Here is a 16,475-nt window from a genome sequence, read left to right as displayed (position 1 = left end):
CCGTAAGGTCATCTCGGGGTCAGAATCCACCGCTTTCGAGGCCATCCTGTACGTCCGTCGGGTGTAATATTTCTTGAAATTGGAGATAACGCCCTGGTCCATCGGCTGCAGAAGCGAAGTTGTATTTGGCGGCAGGTACACGACTTTAACATCAGGATGAAAATCATCCAAGTGCGGGGGGTAGCCAGGGGCATTGTCCAGCACCAGCAGGATCTTGAACGGAATTCCATTTTCCCGGCAATACAACTTGACTTCTGGGATGAAATGGTGGAAGAACCAGTCCTCAAATACAGCGAGTGTCACCCATGCCTTAGTGTTTGACATCCATATAACGGGTAGAGAGCTTTTGGTCACGTTCTTCAGGGCTCGAGGGTTAGCTTCCCGGTAAACTAGCAGCGGTTTCAACTTGTAGCTCCCTTCAGCATTCGCCCCAAGCATTAAAGTCAGGCGGTCTTTAGCCGCTTTATATCCGGGCTTCGTCTTCTCCTCGCGGCTAATGTAGGTCTTCTCTGGCATTTTCTTCCAAAAAAGACCCGTTTCGTCGACATTGAAGATCTGCTTAGCCGAATAGCCACCCTCCTCAATGATCTCCTTCAACATTTGGGGGAATCGCTCGGCAGCCTCTTTGTCCGGAGATGCTGCCTCTCCGGACACGGACACGTGGTGGACATTAGCCCTCTTCTTGAAACGGGAAAACCACCCGTGGCTGGCAGAAAAGGTTTCATCGGCAGCACTTTCCCCAGCCTTAGCCTTGACATCTTCAAAGATCGATCTGGCCTTCTCCTGAATGAGCGTAAAGCTCAGAGGAATACGCCACTGCTGTTGATCCTCGAGCCAAATGGCGAGAAGTTTCTCCATCTCTTCCATGATTTTCCCTCTTTTTTTGCTAATGATCGTCGATTGCATCAGCATTGCACCTTTCACGTGTTCCATTATACGAGCTTTCTGTTTATAAATGCTACAGACGGTCGAACGATTCAAGTTGTATGTCCGTGCAATGATCGCCATTTTCTCACCCGCATCAAGCTTCTTTATTATTGCCAATTTCGTTTCAAATGAAATGGCTTTCCTCTTCCTTGCACTATCACTCTCAGGAGAAGCATTTCGCTTTTCGCCAGCCATATTTAATAATGGATGCACGAGATATTTAATGATGAAAATGAAAAAAAAGTTCTGGGCAAAACGGAGATATGTTCACGCGCTTACGCACTTAAAAACGAACTGGGCAGAGGAAGTTGGATGCTGCGTGTTGTTGTTGTTGCTCTCACAGCGCCAAGCGTCGGTATTAGCGGCGGAAAGAAGCACTACTCGGAGAAAGGCACGCAATACAAAATCCATACCTGTCAACTTATACGTTTTTCCCGTATTTTATACGTTTTTTGATCATTTCAAATTGTGTACGCCGTATAACAACTTTTGTACGGGATTTTTTTAAGTACGTTTTTTGTAAAACGGATCTCGTTTTACGCATTTCGGCTCTAATCCGGATCGTCTCGGTCACTGGTAGCAGACGAAAACGTCATCGTCAACTGCTAATATTGTCATGCTTTAAGCATGATATGCGCACACGCATTCCCCTTTCACACGAAACAGGAAATGATCATAAACAGGAAATGATCATTTCCTGTTTCGTTATTTAAGCAGCTATGAGTCATAGCGCTTGGGTCCGAATACATTCACGGTCGCGTCACGACAACGTAGCGCGACCATAACACTTTTACGTGCACCCTATGTGAGTAAATATGTGCCGCGTTGCATTTGTACGGTTTTCTATTGCTTAATACGGGGAATTCCAATCATTAATACGGGGAGGAATTGGCCCAGGTTGACAGGTATGGCAATACAAAATCTAATTTACGAACTTACAGCATCTCTTTCCGAACATTTTTTGACATACGCGCAGACATGTTTGAATGTACGGGAGCGACTGTATATAGTAGTGTATATATAGTTTTTTTCAACGTAATACAAGACTGTCGCTTTTTATATACGTCAGAATGTCGCTTTCACCAGTGACCCGGATGTAAACATGGCAGCCATATTGGTCGTCCCGAATGCTGATGCCAATCCCAAAGATTGACTCTTTTACTTAAACAAAGCTAGCTGATGTACTTGTCAGCCGACATTCTGCTGTTTAATAAAGAGCAAGTTAGTAAATTTAGATATCTCTCGAATAGCTGAGGAAAGACTGGATGGAGCCGCAGAGCGACTACGAGGCGAGAACGGCCGAAACTTTTCGCTCACAGGCTGATCTTATCATGGAGGTGGCGGTGGAGGCGGCCGCGGGGGTCCTACTTAGGACCCTCGCCGGCGGGCAGGGGGAAGAACCGGGGGTCGCCGAGGTTAAGGTGAGCGGCAGTGGTTGTTTTTTGTTGTTTTTGTTTTGTTTATTTGTTTGATATTCATTTCAGCGGAAGACTGAAGCTTGTCTGAGAGTAGTAAAGACCCAGATAGAAATCCCCTCGTCATTTCCCATTTCGCCTAGGCAAATAAACAGCATCACCGCCAAGTGGCGATTATTTGTACTTACGTAAATATTCATTTGTATCATAACAATTAACTTGTTTTTATGTCTTGCTATCATACTGTGAATGTATGTGTTGACTCTTGTAAATATGCTAACGACAGTGACATTTGGCCTCTTTTCTAATTGTCAATAGATCATTTATTGTCATTAAAATACGTCCAAATCCTCATTTTGAGCCTCTTAAAAACAAAATATTCGCTTATTATTTGAAACGTATTGTATTTTTAAATAAAAAGGGAGAAAACATTAAATGTTTCTTTTTACCTTTTAATTTTGTGTGTGTTTCAATTAGAATAGGAAAACAGTAACTATGCCATTTTTAATTTAACTATTTACATTGAAAAATAAAAGGGGAAAAGTGATGTTCTCAATTTGTAATTTGGATTTACTTTCGCATTTAATGGTAATGACATTCATCCAATGGTAAAATCTCGGCGAAAAAAAGTCAATGATGATCCGTGTCATTTCCGCTTTCCTTCCAATCTCAGCTGACGGCCATTTTGAGTGTGGCGACGAAGGAGGCCCTCCGACAAATCTGCAGCGTCTTCACCCATCTCCTAAGCAGCCTTGCCAAAGAGAAGGACACCTTGAAGGACAAAGTGGGACAACTGGAGGCCGAACTGAGGGCACAGCGCACGTCTGCGCCTGATAAAAACAAAAGTACGACCGCACATGTTTTCTTTAGAATTATTTCTATCTCGTGGGAACGACCAATGACGTTGTCTTCCAGTAGATAGCAAGCGACCAGTGGCTCCTCCCCCTCTGAGCCTCACCATGGCCATCATTAACACCGCCAAAGTGTCTGCTAGCATAACGAGCGGCAGCGGCGGGGGCGGCGGTGATGCTACGACTCCCGTGGTCACCGTGAGCCAGACACTTGACGACGCGGTCAAGGCCCAGAGCGACCTTTCGGCGAGGACGAATTTCCGGGAACATACGTCGGACGAAGAAACCGCTACCGTGGTGTCACTTCCTGTTTCAAACGAGCAGCAGAAGCCTGAGGAAATGCTGGTTGACAAAGATGAGACCTTGCTTCCTCTAACGGTCAGATGGGCAGTTTTGCTAACTGTTTTTGCTCAAGAGGATAGAATTATTTTTAAGTACATAAAAAAAAAAAAAGTATGATTATAGGCAAAACAAGTGACCGTATTTTCCGGACTATAAGGCGCACAATGAATGGTTCATTTTAATACAGGGGTGTCAGACTCGGGTTGGTTCGCAGGCCGCTTTAACGTCAACTTGATTTCACGTGGGCCGGACCATTTTAGATATAATATTTAGATTTTTTTTACTAAATGGATTAAAATCCCTGAATATTCAGTTTTTTTATAGATCTAAAACGATATTTATTTTAACTTTATTTAAATATATTTTTAGATTTTACAAAATTATTTTTGAACTAAAAACACAGAAAAAATGGATTAAAAAATTACAATAATTGATTTAAAAGGGGGAAAATCAGGAAATTTAATATACATCTATACTCTTCATTTTATTTTGATCCTAAAACAGAAAGTCGGCACTCATGATTAACTTTCTCGGGCCGCACAAAATGATGCGGCGGGCCAGCTTTGGCCCCCGGGCCGCCACTTTGACACATGTCTTAATATGTCAAAAAATGGTCTTTTAATTGTGCCTTATAGTGCGGAAAATACGTTACCTGAAAGAAAATAAGAATATTGGATTCTTTTTCATCGTTTTCTGATTTCCTTCACATTGGGATGTCATTATACTAACAAATATATATTTTGTTCTCATTTTTATCGTTTAGGTGTTCGAGAAGACTGAAACGGAGAAAACAGAAGAGGGCCCAGCGGATCGTTCAGGTGACTCGTTCAGCGTGCGTCGTCACCCCGGACCCCATTAGAATGCCTTCTTTTGGACGCAGAGGCCGCAAACGATGAAGACTTGAAGGAGCAGGAGAACAAACGACGGCGCGAGCTCTACAAGCAGAAGCGCTTTTTTTGCGAGGTCTGCAAAAAAGGCTTCCACCAGCAACACCAGCTGAAGAAACACGCCACACGTCACGTCAAGCCTTTCCCGTGCACGCTGTGCGATAAAGGCTTCTATCAGGTGGGAATATTCAAATGGTTCCATTTCCTTTCAAAAATGTGGAAATACAGTGGTACCTCGACATACGATCTCAATCCATTCCGGGACTGAGATCGTATGTCGAGCTTTTTCGTAACTCGAGCGGACGTTTCCCATTGAAATGAATTGAAAACAAATGAATTCGTTCTAACCCTCTGAAAAAACACCCAAAACAGGATATTGGATTGGAAAAAAATGTTTGATTTCTTCTAATTCGCCATCTATTAACAAAGTAACACATAACTAGTGGTTTAATACTAATAAAATGTGTTTAATATAACTAAAATTAGACGCGTAGGGTACACAGACGGACATAGAAGCAGGCGGGGGGGGGGGACTTTATCGATGGACTGTTTGCTGTTGTATTCCCTTCAAAATATTCCCAAAATGATGCACACAAATGTCCTCACAATAGGATAACGCCCGACCACTTGCCAACGAGAAGTAGTCTTGAATGAGCGATCGTGGGAGCTAGCAGGCTAAGGAAGGAATAACACTGAAAAAATGCAACAGCTCAGCCTACCCACGTATTGATTGTGGGTAATGAAGTTTTATTCTGAGAAAGGGTGCCATTGGCTATCGGTGTTGTGTGCACGAGTTTACTTCATTACCCAGAAAGCGCTCTTTTTGTCCGCGCGTTGTGCGTTGTGCGTTTTCTGGTCCATATGTAGCGGAAACTCGTCTGAATAAACCGTTCAGTGCTCGTAGATATCTGTTATACACGAAAGAGATGCGGCAAAAAAAGAAAGTGCGCTACAATGATAAACAGGCTCTCATGTCATGGCCACCTGGCTTGGTCGCATCTCGAAATTTTGATCGTATCTCGGACGAATTATTCGATCGAAATTTTCATCGGACCTCTAGCATGTCGTAGGTAGAGCTGATCGTAGGTCGAGCTACCACTGTATATATATATATTTTAATCATTTAAAATGCTGATTTCCCCAGGCCAAGACGCTCCACAAACACCAAAAATCCCACCGTCTGCGCGAGGCCCAAGAGCGCGACCCTGACAAGATGCTGTCGTGCGAGCAGTGCGAGCGCAAGTTCCGCGTGGCCCGCCAGCTACGCGCCCACCAAGCCTTCCACCGTCTGGAGAAGGCGCCGCTGGGCTGCGCCACCTGCGGGCGCGCCTTCACCTCGGCGGCCGTGCTGCGCTACCACCAGATGTCGCACTCGGACGTCAAGCCCTTCGTCTGCGACGTGTGCGGCAAAGCCTTCCTGAGGAAGAAGAGCCTGCGCGAGCACCAGACGGTGCACACGGGGGCGCGGCCCTACCCGTGCCCCACCTGCGGTAAGCGCTTCTCCACCACGGGCAACCTGCGCGTCCACAAGCGCTCGCACTCGGACGAGCGGCCCTTCAAGTGCGCCCAGTGCGACAAGAGCTTCAAGTGCCGTATGGGTCTGCTCCAGCACCACGTGGTCCACTCGGGGGAGAAGCCCTTCGTCTGCCAGACCTGCGGACTCGGCTTCGGACTCAAGTACAACTTCCAGAGACACGTGCGCCTCCACAGCGGAGAAAAACCATTCAAGTGAGACCTCCTCTTTCGCTTTGTTTTGGTTTCTTTTCTGCTATTTTCAATCACTTTATAGTGTAGAAATTGGGTGGGCGTCGGCCTCACAGCTCTGGGGTTCTGGGTTTGAATCCAGCTCAGTCCACCTGCATAGAGTTTGCATGTTCTCCCCACACCTGCGTGGTTTTTCTCCAGGTACTCCGGTTTCCTCCCACATTCTGAAAACACGCATGCTAGGCTAATTGTAAGCTAAATTGTCCCTAGCTGTGTGTGATTGGCCGTTTGTCCCCTTGGGTGTGTCCCCACCTCGTGCCCAAAGTTAGCTGGGATAGGCTCCAGCACCCCCCTCACCCCCCACGACCATAGTGAGGATAAAACGGTTCAGAAAATGAATGAATGAATGAAAATGAAATGGGAGGGAGAAAAAAAAGCAAGTTGCAATTGGAGAGTATTACACTGGCCGCTAGGGGGCCGTGTCTGTCTTCGGGAGTTCACCAATAGTAAATACAGTGGTACCTCGACATACGAGCTTAATCAGTTCCGGGACTGAGATCGTATGTGGAGCTTTTCGTAACTCGAGCGGACGTTTCCCATTGAAATGAACTAAAAACAAATTAATTCGTTCCAACCCTCTGAAAAAAACACCAAAAACAGGATATTGGGTTAGAAAAAAATGTTTTATTTCTTCTAATTCGCCATATATTGACAATGTAATACATAACGAGTGGTTTAATAGTAATAAAATGTGTTTAATAGAACTAAAATTGGGCGGTGTTGTGTGCACGAGTATACTTCATTACCCAGAAAGCCTTCTTTTGGCCCGCGAATGCGAGTTGTGTGTTTCCTGGTCGAAACTCGTCTGAATAAATCGTTCAGTGCTCGTAGATATCTATTATACACGGAAGAGATGCGGCAAAAAAAGACAGTGCGCTACAATGATAAACAGCCTCTCATGTCATGGCCACCTGGCTTGGTCGCATCTCCGAATTATTCGATCGAAATTTTCGTCGTACCATGAGCTGATCGTAGGTCGAGGTACCACTGTAGAGGGTTTTGAAAGTCCAAATGTTAAAGTAAACATCCTAAATCCCCCCCCGGTCTCAGAACCTAGTAACCACCATAAACGACGTATTACCATCTAGGATAGTCGCAAAATATCTACGTCGGAAATGTCTTATCAAATAACAAGACGCTTCTAACCGATGGGCATTACGTCGACAGGTGCGAGAAGTGCAGCGAAAGATTCTCGGGCACGTGGGCCCTGAAATCTCACATGCTGGTCCACGGCGTGGAGAAACCCTTCATGTGCGACCTGTGCGGCAAGACCTTCTTCTACAACTGCCAGCTGCAGAAGCACCAGCTTCTGGTTCACCAGAACAAGGAATGCGCCAAAGCGGCCAGGCGACGCCGGCGCCGACCCCCGTCCGGCGCCGACACAGCCACCGCCGCCGACGCCTTCGTCTGCAAGATCTGCGGCAAGAGTCTGGGCAGCCTGGGCACGCTACGGGCCCACGAGAAGAGCCACGCCGAGCACAAGGAGTTCGTCTGCGAGACCTGCGGCAAGACCTTCCACCTGCGACACCTGTACGTCTACCACATGCGGCAGCACAGCGGCGACCGCCCGCACGTTTGCGCCGTTTGCCAGAAGGGCTTCCTGCTCCAGTCGCAGCTGCGCCAGCACGAGCTGCTCCACACGGGCGTCAAGCCGCACCAGTGCCAGCAGTGCGGCAAGGCCTTCCGGACCTCTCAGAATTACCACCGCCACCTGCTGGTGCACACGGGCGAGAAGCCCTACGAGTGCCCCATGTGCGAACGCAAGTTCCGACAGTCCAATCAGCTCAAGTCGCACATGCAGATCCACACGGGGGTCAAGCTGTACTCGTGCCAGAGCTGCGCCCGCGGCTTCTCCGACTCCAGGCAGCTGAAAAAGCACCGTTGCGGCGGCGACGGGCCCGACCGGTCGCTTAAATCCGAGAGCGGACGCCAGGAAGAGAAAGGTCAGGCCTTCCCGTGGAGCGACGGCTTGGTCGACGAGTGAGGCTGCCGGGAAAAAAAACGCTTGGGGGAAAATAATCGTGTTTGACCAATTGAAAATACACAGAATTTTATTTTTCTTGTGTAGCAGTGGAGACAAATGGAAATAAAACCCTGTTTTTTTCCCGGAGTTGCATCTGACCAATCAAATTTCAGCTTCCCAAATGGCCCGCCCTCCCCCGCGATCTCAATAATACCCACAAGAACCTGCGCGTGGGTATAATCGTGATCACAAAGCAGCTGCACTCAAAAAAGGTGTCGTTTGTGTGTAGGCATGCACTGATATGTTTTATTTTTACGATCTGATCCCATTTTCATACAGTAAAAACTAACAAAAAAATAATGTGACCATTAAATGAGTATAATTTTAGTATTAAAGTGGGAACTGATGATACAGTTCACACAAAGAAAATATATAGACCCGTTTGATCTATTACAGCGATATTTTATTAAAATAAATCATGTGTAAACACATTAAAATGATTTCACGCTGTCAACTCAAACAGTTGTCATCAGCTTTTTTCGACCATTCGTCATGCTTTACGACGTTTTACATCTGACGATAGCGCGCATGCGCACGACCTCCCGGCGGTTGTGCGGGTAATGGCGGAGACTTGTCACCTCAAAATAATAATAATAACAAGTAATTTATCGGAATTAGGGGCAACATATCTCAATTTAAACGTTTTAGGGTAGAGCTTTGGTGCTTGTACGTCCAAGTGGGGGTTATGGAGTGGCTTTGTTAGTCGTAGTAGCTTCGGAGCTAACGGCTAACTTAGCATGTTTGGGTCCAGCAACTATAGTTGATTCGCCATTAAAGGTTGTGAGAGAGCATAACTCAACAGGTAATACTACACGTTTGTTCAAAAACGATTTAATGTGAAATTCTGTTTTCCTGAAGTCAACGTTTGTGACCAATTCCCCATTGAAACTAATGTGACAGTGTAAATCTAGCAACAAAGGTTTCAACCCAATGTACTCTTGTTTCCACTTTTTCTCACGTCTTATTCGCACCTTTTTCTAAATAATTTTGCTTCATATGTTCAGTGTCTTCGGGAATATTGACTGTATAATAGAATATAAATAGGAACTTAATACAATCTTACTGGGAACTTGTATGTACATGCAGTCTGCCCTTGTTAAAAGGAACAATTCGCCAATATTTCCTATTAAACTACTTTTCAAGTATCCAGATTTAGTTTATCACTTGATATTCCATTAACTATTTATAGCAGGGGTCCCCAACTTCTCGAGGGCACTAGCATGCATGTTTTTGGGATGTGGGAGGAAACCGGAGTACCCGGAAAAAACCCACACAAGCCCGGGGAGAACATGTAAATGCCACTGGGCTACCTCAATAAATAACGTTTCTAATAATAGTAGTACTTTAAAGATTTCTTCACATTACTGATTTCATTGACTTGATTGTTTTTTGTTTGTTTATGTTTGAACGCAGAGGTGTTTGCTGTGGCGGCCCCCCTGGGGGGAGGGGCAAAATGATGCTTCCAGATTCGGATGCCGAGACGGTGGGCCCGAACGCATCGGGCGATGGAGGCAAAGGCAAAGAAAAGGGGGAAGAAAAGAAAGAGGAAGGCCTGTCCCTGGACGACTGTCTGTGCCCGGTTTGCTTGGAGATGTTTCTGGAGCCCGTCACGCTGCCTTGCACGCACACCTTCTGCAAGGTGAACATACAAGCGGCCATTATGGGAGATAAAATGGTTAACTTTGCCATGTTTGGGTCCAGCAAGGCCAGTGTTTCATGACCTTTTTGAGCGGCTTGCATTGAAAAAAATGTGTGTGTGTTTCTTTAAGGACTGTTTCCTGGAGTCGGTGGACAAGAGCACGCTTTGCTGCCCCATGTGCCGCAAGCGCGTTTCCACGTGGGCACGGCAGAACAACAGGAACAAGACGCTGGTCAACGAGGAGCTGTGGGCGCAGATCCAGAACCGATTCCCCCAGCACTGCCAGAGGCGCCTCAGCGGGCAGGACGCCGCCGTCGACGACCACCTGGCCGGTACGGCGCCCGTGATTCGCCGTGGCGTGTGGCGGTCGACTGACGTGGTGGACTTATTTTTCGTGTCTTTTTGTGCATTAGCTTTTTTTCCAAGGGTGAGCGAGCCCGGAGAGCTGAGACAAGAATATCAGGAGCAAATTAGCAAAGTAAGTTGTTATTTTCGGTTGTTGATTTGTTGGGAAATTGATTTCAATTAGTGTAGTTGCTTAAATAAATTAATAATAATAAATTAAATTGTTTCTTTTTTTTAAATTATTTTTTTAAAGTCATTATATTGATTATTTCTTGGTTTTCCCCAGTTTGTTTGAAATTTTCTAATTTGTGTAGTTGCTTAAATATATAAATTAATAATAATAAATTAAATGTTTCTTTTTTTTAAATTATTTTTTAAAAGTCATTATATTGATTATTTCTTGGTTTTGCCCCAGTTTGTTTGAATTTTCTAATTTTTTTTACCTTTTTTAATTTAAAATACAAAAATTAAATAAAAAATAGAATTCCTAGTTTTCCCATTCTTTTAACGAATCATTTCTGATTTGCCTGTTTTTCAATCTAAATTTAATGTGAATAAAAAAAATACATAAAACTAATAAAAATGTGTTATTCACTATTAATTAATACTTGTAAATAAACAGAAAAATAAAATAAAAATACTTTTATTTGAACAAAATTGAACCAAAAAATAAGCTGTCCTGAATAAAAAAAAATATATAAATTTTTTAAATTTCAAATAAAAAATATTTTCATTGGGACATTAGAAAACACTATATTGAAGGACTCACTAAATTAGTGTTTGAACGTTTTTGACGGTAACAAAGATTCCAAACAACTCAAAATAATTTCCAAAATGAGTTTGATTTCGTTGACTTTAATTCAATTCCGTCCTCGGTGCTCTTTTAATAATGCGATGATGCCTAACCTTGCCATCAAATGCTACGTATTGGCTTAGCGCTATTTCCCCTTGTCTTGGTCAGCTGTCGGAGGAGAAGCGAAAGCTAGACGAGGAGGAGCGACGCGCCAGCGAGGAGTACATCCAAAGACTCCTGGCTGAGGAGGAAGAAAAAGAAAAGAGGATGAGGATACAGGATGAGATCTTGGCCAGGGTGCTTAGCAGTGAACTGGTTGGTCATCGCTTTTAAAATCCTTCTTGCTTCCATTTACATTTACTTACATTTTATATTATTATTATTATTTTTTTTTTTAGAACCCTGTCTCCCACGTCCCTCCAGCCAAGAAGAAGGTGAACGTTGGCCAGATAGAAAAGTAAGAGCCTTAATTTCCAATGCAGAGACCCAATCATCCATCTTAAATGTTTTAATTGTTTTTTTTTTAAACAAAATTCTTGTGCTAGGTTCTTGTATCGACTTCCGCCCAAGTCCAGCTCGTCCCACTGCAGCCCGGCGTTGAGCATCATTTCAAACAATGGGGGACCAAAATTTGTACGTTCAAAGAATCAAATCTTTATTTAAAAAATTTCACATTACAAAACAGTTCAAATCCAAATTCTAAAGAGAAAAGACTTCATTTTTTGTCAAGATTGCTATGCCCGCAATTGTGGTTTCTTAGGAGAACTTCCTCCTCTCCCGTGGGCCACGCCCCCCTCACGAGGACACCCCGTTGGTCCGTCACGCGGCGGAACCTCCCCGGCCGGGCCCCGCCTCCGTGGCGGGGGAGCTGCGTCGCCGCCACAGCGAAGAAGGAACATCGAAAAGAAAATACGGCGACGACGGAGAAGAAGACGAGGGCTCTCTCGCCGAGCGGGAGCGCCGCCGTCCCTCCTCTTCGTCGGCTTCCGGGTCTCGGCCCGAGGCGGCGGATTCCGAATGGGAGGCCCAGCTGCTGGCCGGCCGCCGTCAGCAGGAGGAGGCCGACCAGCAGATGGCGCTCCTCCTGCAGAAGGAGATCAACCAGGAGGAGAAGCAGCGAAACACTGACCGCAGGAAAGGATCGACCGACGCCTACCTGCTCAGGCAGGGATCCCAAAAGAGAAGCTCCAGGAGAAGCTCCAGGATGAATAAGACCTCCCAAGAATATACACCACCTCCCTCCTCCTCCTCCCCTTCCTCCTCAACGCCCCCCCAACAAAATCGGGGCAACTGAAAGCCCAACCTCATCTGCAAGTTTCCTGGTTCGAGCATCTTAAACCCCGCCTTCAGTGCTGTTGCCCCAAAAAGAAGAAAAACAAGGCTGTTTTTGCACTTGTTTAATCAGCCTAGACCACAAGCCTTATTTATTGAAAGAATTCTTGGCGCCCTCTGGTGGCATTCCGTAGAATGCTCTCTGACTTGAGGAGTGTTAACTTCCATGTTTTACTACAAATTTCCCCTTTCATGTTTTTTTTTACCTAGCACATATATTGTGTTGACAAGTTTGGCGGCACTTAGATTTTTTGCCAAGTTTGAGATTGATAAAATCTGCAATTTGCAGCTTTTGCCAATTTCGCTCAGTTTTTTTTCCATCTTCCCGTTACCTACTCCAGGAACTAGACTGGTCCAATTCCTGTTCCGTTCTGAATGAGGTTCTGATCCAGGACTTAGAATGTTTAAGCCCACGTGATGTCTCTTCCATTTAGGGTACTTGCGACATCACATTCTGTTTGGGCAGCTGCTACTTTTCACTTTTTTGTATTAATTAAAAGAGATACACAGAGACTGTGCTTTTTACTGAGTTGAAAAATACGGCACTTTTCACTCAAGATAAGTACAAATGACATTTTTTGGCGTTCGGTGGAATGTTATAACAGTTAAGCCTGAACTGTTAAGGTTAACAATAACCTTAGCTTAAGTGTTTGATTGACGGTGAGGAATCATTGACTGCATGCTAATTTCCAAAACACTTTGTAACGAAACATTACTAAAAACGTCAGTAAATACTAGTCATTTTATTTGAACATTGTACATGGCCCGAAATGACGGCGAAACTAGTACTATACTTAATAGCGTACTTTTAAAAAATCATAAATAAAGCGGGAACTTTCGTGTGTCGCGTTGCTGTTCTCGCGAGATCTCGCCAAGCCGCAAAGCGTCACAATTGGACCAGAATCTTTCACGTCGCCTCAGTTTTCCGCTCCTGAGTGTTTACGACAAGCTCATTTCTTTCCAGTCGGGAACTGCTAGCTTAAATCGTTTAGCAGCTGTTGCCCGTCCTCCGCCGGGTAAATAAATGCTAGTCATTTGTTCTGCCGGACACGCACACGCTTAAGCCCACGTTGGTTTAGCCACACGGGAGCTTATCTGATTCCTTCTTATTGTGGAAAGACGCCATGGTTTTGTTGAAGAACCTCCGGCCTCCTACCGAGGGAGTTCGCCTCCAGCAAGCCGACACGACGGCAGTGTTGGACGGAAACAAGCTGGGCAACGGGACGCTCTACGTCGCCGAAACGTGAGTCGGTCTAACACTTGGAATATACTTGCCTTTGCAAAATGATACTTTTAACTTTATATTTAATGCACGTGTGCGGTTATTACGTTAAAGTATAAGTGCTTCAAGCAGTTGGTGTTATACTCAGTTTTAAATTTAGGACGCTAATGTTAAGAGATGCTAGTGGCAGCCGGAACTTCCGGTTTAACTTGCATTAGAAACTTTTTAAAAGTAAAAGCTCAAAAGATATTAAAAAACTGAAGTCATTTCCTTTTAAAGTTCGGGTTTCGTTCACTATATTCGTTATTTTTAAAGTTTAAGTCGAACTCTTTGTCGCGGACCACATTTATGTACGGTTGCACTCGTACGGCCGTATGCTAATTAGGAACAAATCGACAACCCATTTAATTTTTTTTCAAATAATACGACATTTTTTTTCCATTTTACCTGAGTTGAATTCCTAACATTCATTGAATGTTCAACTGTTTGCAGTCGCCTGTCCTGGTTTGATGGTGCCGGTTTGGGTTTCTGTCTGGAGTACCCCACCATTGGCCTGCACGCCATCTCCAGGGACGTCAGCGCATACCCCCACGAGCATCTCTATGTAATGGTCAACGGAAAACTCAGCGGTCAGGACGTCTTTTTAACGCCATGATCCATGCAGGCATTTGATTTGATTTCTCTAATTATGCTTCCTTCCAGAAGAAAATGAGGCTGAGATGGCAGAGAAGGCGGCAGAAGAGGTGGATGACGGCGTGGGCAGCGAGGAAGATGATGATGATGATAACGAGGATGGGGGTGATGGAGAGGAAGGTGGCATCACAGAGATCCGGTTTGTGCCCGGTGACAAAGCAGCGCGTGAGTTTTTTTGTTTGTTTGTTTCTCTTCATCCTTAAAAAAAATAAAAAAGTTTGGATAATGGATCAATTGTGAGTTTAAAGGTCTGTTTTTTGTATGTGTGTCCAGTGGACTCCATGTTTGCGGCCATGTGCGAGTGTCAGGCGCTTCATCCCGATCCCGAAGACGACGACTCTGACAACGACTTTGAAGGCGAAGAGTACGACGTCGAGGAGGCCGGTGAGACAAACGCAAAAAAATCATAATTAAAAAAAACATTGACGGTGAAGATGTCAGTCCATTTTCACTACGTATACTTTTATCATTTTTAAAGGGTTTCGGGCTAGTATTGGGAATCTTTGAACGGGTTGGAACAAATTAAAAAAAAATCTATGTAAAATATGTCTCTACTTACAAAAAAGCAAAGTTATGAAACCACTTCTGCAACCAAATAATTTTCGGAAGTAGAGCTAAGTTAATATTTACTATCATTTGGCTCATTGACAATTTGGACAATGAAAAATTAAAAATATTTGGAAATAAGCCTTACTGAGGATCTTGAATCCCCCAGAATTTGTCCTTTTTAAAAATCTAATTATGCATTTAAAGGAAATGTGCAACTTAAGAATTTTATTGGACTAGTTTAACTGGACTATGGCATTCCAAATCTTAATTCATTTCATCAGTGGTCAATTAATGGTTTGATTAGTTTGTCGATTCATGGTGGCAGCCCTAAAGTGAATCCATCATTAACTCTATCTCTTTCTTTATACAATTCCAGAAGCCGGTAAGACCAATCACGAGCAGTCGTCGGCGCCGATAAACGTCCGATCTATTTGGACCGGGAGGCCTGGCAGCAACAGATCGCCGCCGGCCTCTCCTGGTCCAAACGGGTCGGTCATCCATCGCCGTCGACGCCACTTAAACGTTGGATGTTGACTTCAGAGCACGGCCACGCCGACATCCCCACCTTCTACACGTGTGACGAGGGCCTATCCGCGCTGACCCAGGAGGGCCAGGCCACGTTGGAAAGGCTGGAGGGCATGTTGGCGCAGAGCGTGGCGCAACGTTACCACATGGGCGGCGTGCGAACCCAACAGGGCGACGGACAGTGCGACGGTGGGAACAAATTTCAACCTCATTTTTCATTTTTTAACCTCATCCGTGACCATATTTGCGTGCACAGATGGCATGGAGGTGGATGCTGAGGCGGAGGCGGGGCAATTTGAGGACGCAGACGTCGACCACTGGTCAGTTACACGCACGCACGCACACACACACACATTACACAAACCGATGTACTAATCTCCTAAAAGAGGTTTTTTTTAAAGGTTCTATAAAATACTATGAATAAAACATTTATTTATTTTGTGCAGATGGACCACAAGTGCATCATGGGAACAGCATTCAAGGGATCCCGAGCATTTCCTGTTTGTTCCAGACACTTCCTGTTTGTTTCGTGTGTAAATGCCATTAAACTAGTTCATTCCCATCAAGTGACTTTTTGTAAGGAAGAGTTCATGTAACAGAATGGCAACATTTGTAGTCACTTATTAATAAAAGATTGCCTTTTCTACTTAATCGAATTCAATCTTTTTATTAACATGCATTCGAGAATAACAGGAAATCGACAGTTTGTGGAGTTAGATGAAACTTTTGTAAATAATCGAGCCTAACAGATTGATGTCATATATATAAGGCTAGATGTCGTATTTGTGCTGTGCTGGCGATGGGTGTCGGCCATTTTGCGTCAGGACTAACCATCGTGTATTTTCTTCTTTTGCTCTGTGGGTGTCACTAAAGATTACAAAAGATCGAATTTAGCCTACGTAATATCGTGTCGCCTCAGATTTGAATGGTTTTATGTTGCATTTAAAATTAATGTGATGTATTTGTATGCTGAGCGACTGAAGCTGGGGTTGACTGAGGCAAAATCAAGCTATTTCCCATGTGATTCCGTGATTCCGGTGGATTTAATTACCACTGCAGGCTCTAAATCTGATTAATTATGGGCTCAGCAATTGGAGGATTATTTGTGCCTTATGTAGGAAAATGCTGAATGGTTTTCAAAGGGATTGTGGGTATTTTTAACACTGCA

General features: G+C 44.5%; 3 protein-coding genes across 10 annotated transcripts; all 3 read left to right on the top strand.

Annotated features, from left to right (window-relative positions):
• Nucleotides 1–1,640: 1,640 nt before the first annotated feature.
• On the top strand, nt 1,641–8,296 carry LOC144083478 (uncharacterized). Of its 6 annotated transcripts, none has more exons than XM_077611371.1 (8): nt 1,641–1,832; nt 2,178–2,348; nt 3,016–3,187; nt 3,258–3,571; nt 4,299–4,353; nt 4,416–4,600; nt 5,567–6,150; nt 7,354–8,296. In XM_077611371.1, the coding sequence occupies exons 2-8, from the start codon at nt 2,193–2,195 to the stop codon at nt 8,168–8,170; spliced, it is 2,283 nt and encodes a 760-aa protein (XP_077467497.1). In that variant the 5' UTR covers nt 1,641–1,832; nt 2,178–2,192; the 3' UTR covers nt 8,171–8,296. The 6 variants fall into 6 exon arrangements, with proteins under 6 accessions (XP_077467497.1, XP_077467496.1, XP_077467500.1 ...); XM_077611370.1 differs by having other exon boundaries at nt 1,644–1,732; XM_077611373.1 differs by lacking the exon at nt 1,641–1,832 and having other exon boundaries at nt 1,841–2,348; nt 5,567–5,912; nt 6,032–6,150.
• Nucleotides 8,297–8,701: 405 nt separating this feature from the next.
• On the top strand, nt 8,702–12,831 carry LOC144083628 (uncharacterized). The gene is made up of 8 exons (XM_077611612.1): nt 8,702–8,766; nt 9,623–9,848; nt 9,979–10,180; nt 10,262–10,326; nt 11,155–11,301; nt 11,385–11,443; nt 11,532–11,619; nt 11,747–12,831. Exons 1-8 carry the CDS (start codon nt 8,702–8,704, stop codon nt 12,278–12,280), a joined length of 1,386 nt encoding a protein of 461 aa, XP_077467738.1. The 3' UTR covers nt 12,281–12,831.
• A 335-nt stretch (nt 12,832–13,166) lies between these two features.
• Nucleotides 13,167–15,958, top strand: clns1a (chloride channel, nucleotide-sensitive, 1A). Of its 3 annotated transcripts, XM_077611378.1 has the most exons (8): nt 13,170–13,561; nt 14,033–14,169; nt 14,243–14,398; nt 14,507–14,617; nt 15,170–15,183; nt 15,325–15,496; nt 15,564–15,627; nt 15,754–15,958. In XM_077611378.1, coding segments are annotated over exons 1-8 (774 nt in total). In that variant the 5' UTR covers nt 13,170–13,442; the 3' UTR covers nt 15,755–15,958. The 3 variants fall into 3 exon arrangements, with proteins under 3 accessions (XP_077467503.1, XP_077467504.1, XP_077467502.1); XM_077611376.1 differs by lacking the exons at nt 15,564–15,627; nt 15,754–15,958 and having other exon boundaries at nt 13,177–13,334; nt 13,438–13,561; nt 15,159–15,465; XM_077611377.1 differs by lacking the exons at nt 15,564–15,627; nt 15,754–15,958 and having other exon boundaries at nt 13,167–13,561; nt 14,246–14,398; nt 15,159–15,465.
• The last annotated feature ends 517 nt before the right edge of the window (nt 15,959–16,475 follow it).

Source organism: Stigmatopora argus, chromosome 10, assembly GCF_051989625.1.
Source record: "Stigmatopora argus isolate UIUO_Sarg chromosome 10, RoL_Sarg_1.0, whole genome shotgun sequence".
NCBI classification, from domain to species: Eukaryota; Metazoa; Chordata; class Actinopteri; order Syngnathiformes; family Syngnathidae; genus Stigmatopora; species Stigmatopora argus.
The sequence above is the reverse complement of the archived record's forward strand: the minus strand, read 5'-3'. Positions and strand labels throughout refer to the sequence as shown.

Excerpts from the sequence above, each read along its gene's own strand:
- LOC144083478 (XM_077611371.1), top strand. The coding sequence starts at position 2,193 with ATGGAGCCGCAGAGCGACTACGAGGCGAGAACGGCCGAAACTTTTCGC. Across the intron at positions 3,188-3,257 it reads TGCGCCTGATAAAAACAAAA|TAGATAGCAAGCGACCAGTG; the intron begins GTACGACCGCAC and ends GTTGTCTTCCAG. Across the intron at positions 3,572-4,298 it reads AGACCTTGCTTCCTCTAACG|GTGTTCGAGAAGACTGAAAC; the intron begins GTCAGATGGGCA and ends TTTATCGTTTAG.
- LOC144083628 (XM_077611612.1), top strand. The coding sequence starts at position 8,702 with ATGCTTTACGACGTTTTACATCTGACGATAGCGCGCATGCGCACGACC. Across the intron at positions 11,302-11,384 it reads GGGTGCTTAGCAGTGAACTG|AACCCTGTCTCCCACGTCCC; the intron begins GTTGGTCATCGC and ends TTTTTTTTTTAG. Across the intron at positions 11,444-11,531 it reads AACGTTGGCCAGATAGAAAA|GTTCTTGTATCGACTTCCGC; the intron begins GTAAGAGCCTTA and ends TTCTTGTGCTAG.
- clns1a (XM_077611378.1), top strand. The coding sequence starts at position 13,443 with ATGGTTTTGTTGAAGAACCTCCGGCCTCCTACCGAGGGAGTTCGCCTC. Across the intron at positions 14,399-14,506 it reads GCCCGGTGACAAAGCAGCGC|TGGACTCCATGTTTGCGGCC; the intron begins GTGAGTTTTTTT and ends ATGTGTGTCCAG. Across the intron at positions 15,497-15,563 it reads GGGCGACGGACAGTGCGACG|ATGGCATGGAGGTGGATGCT; the intron begins GTGGGAACAAAT and ends TTGCGTGCACAG.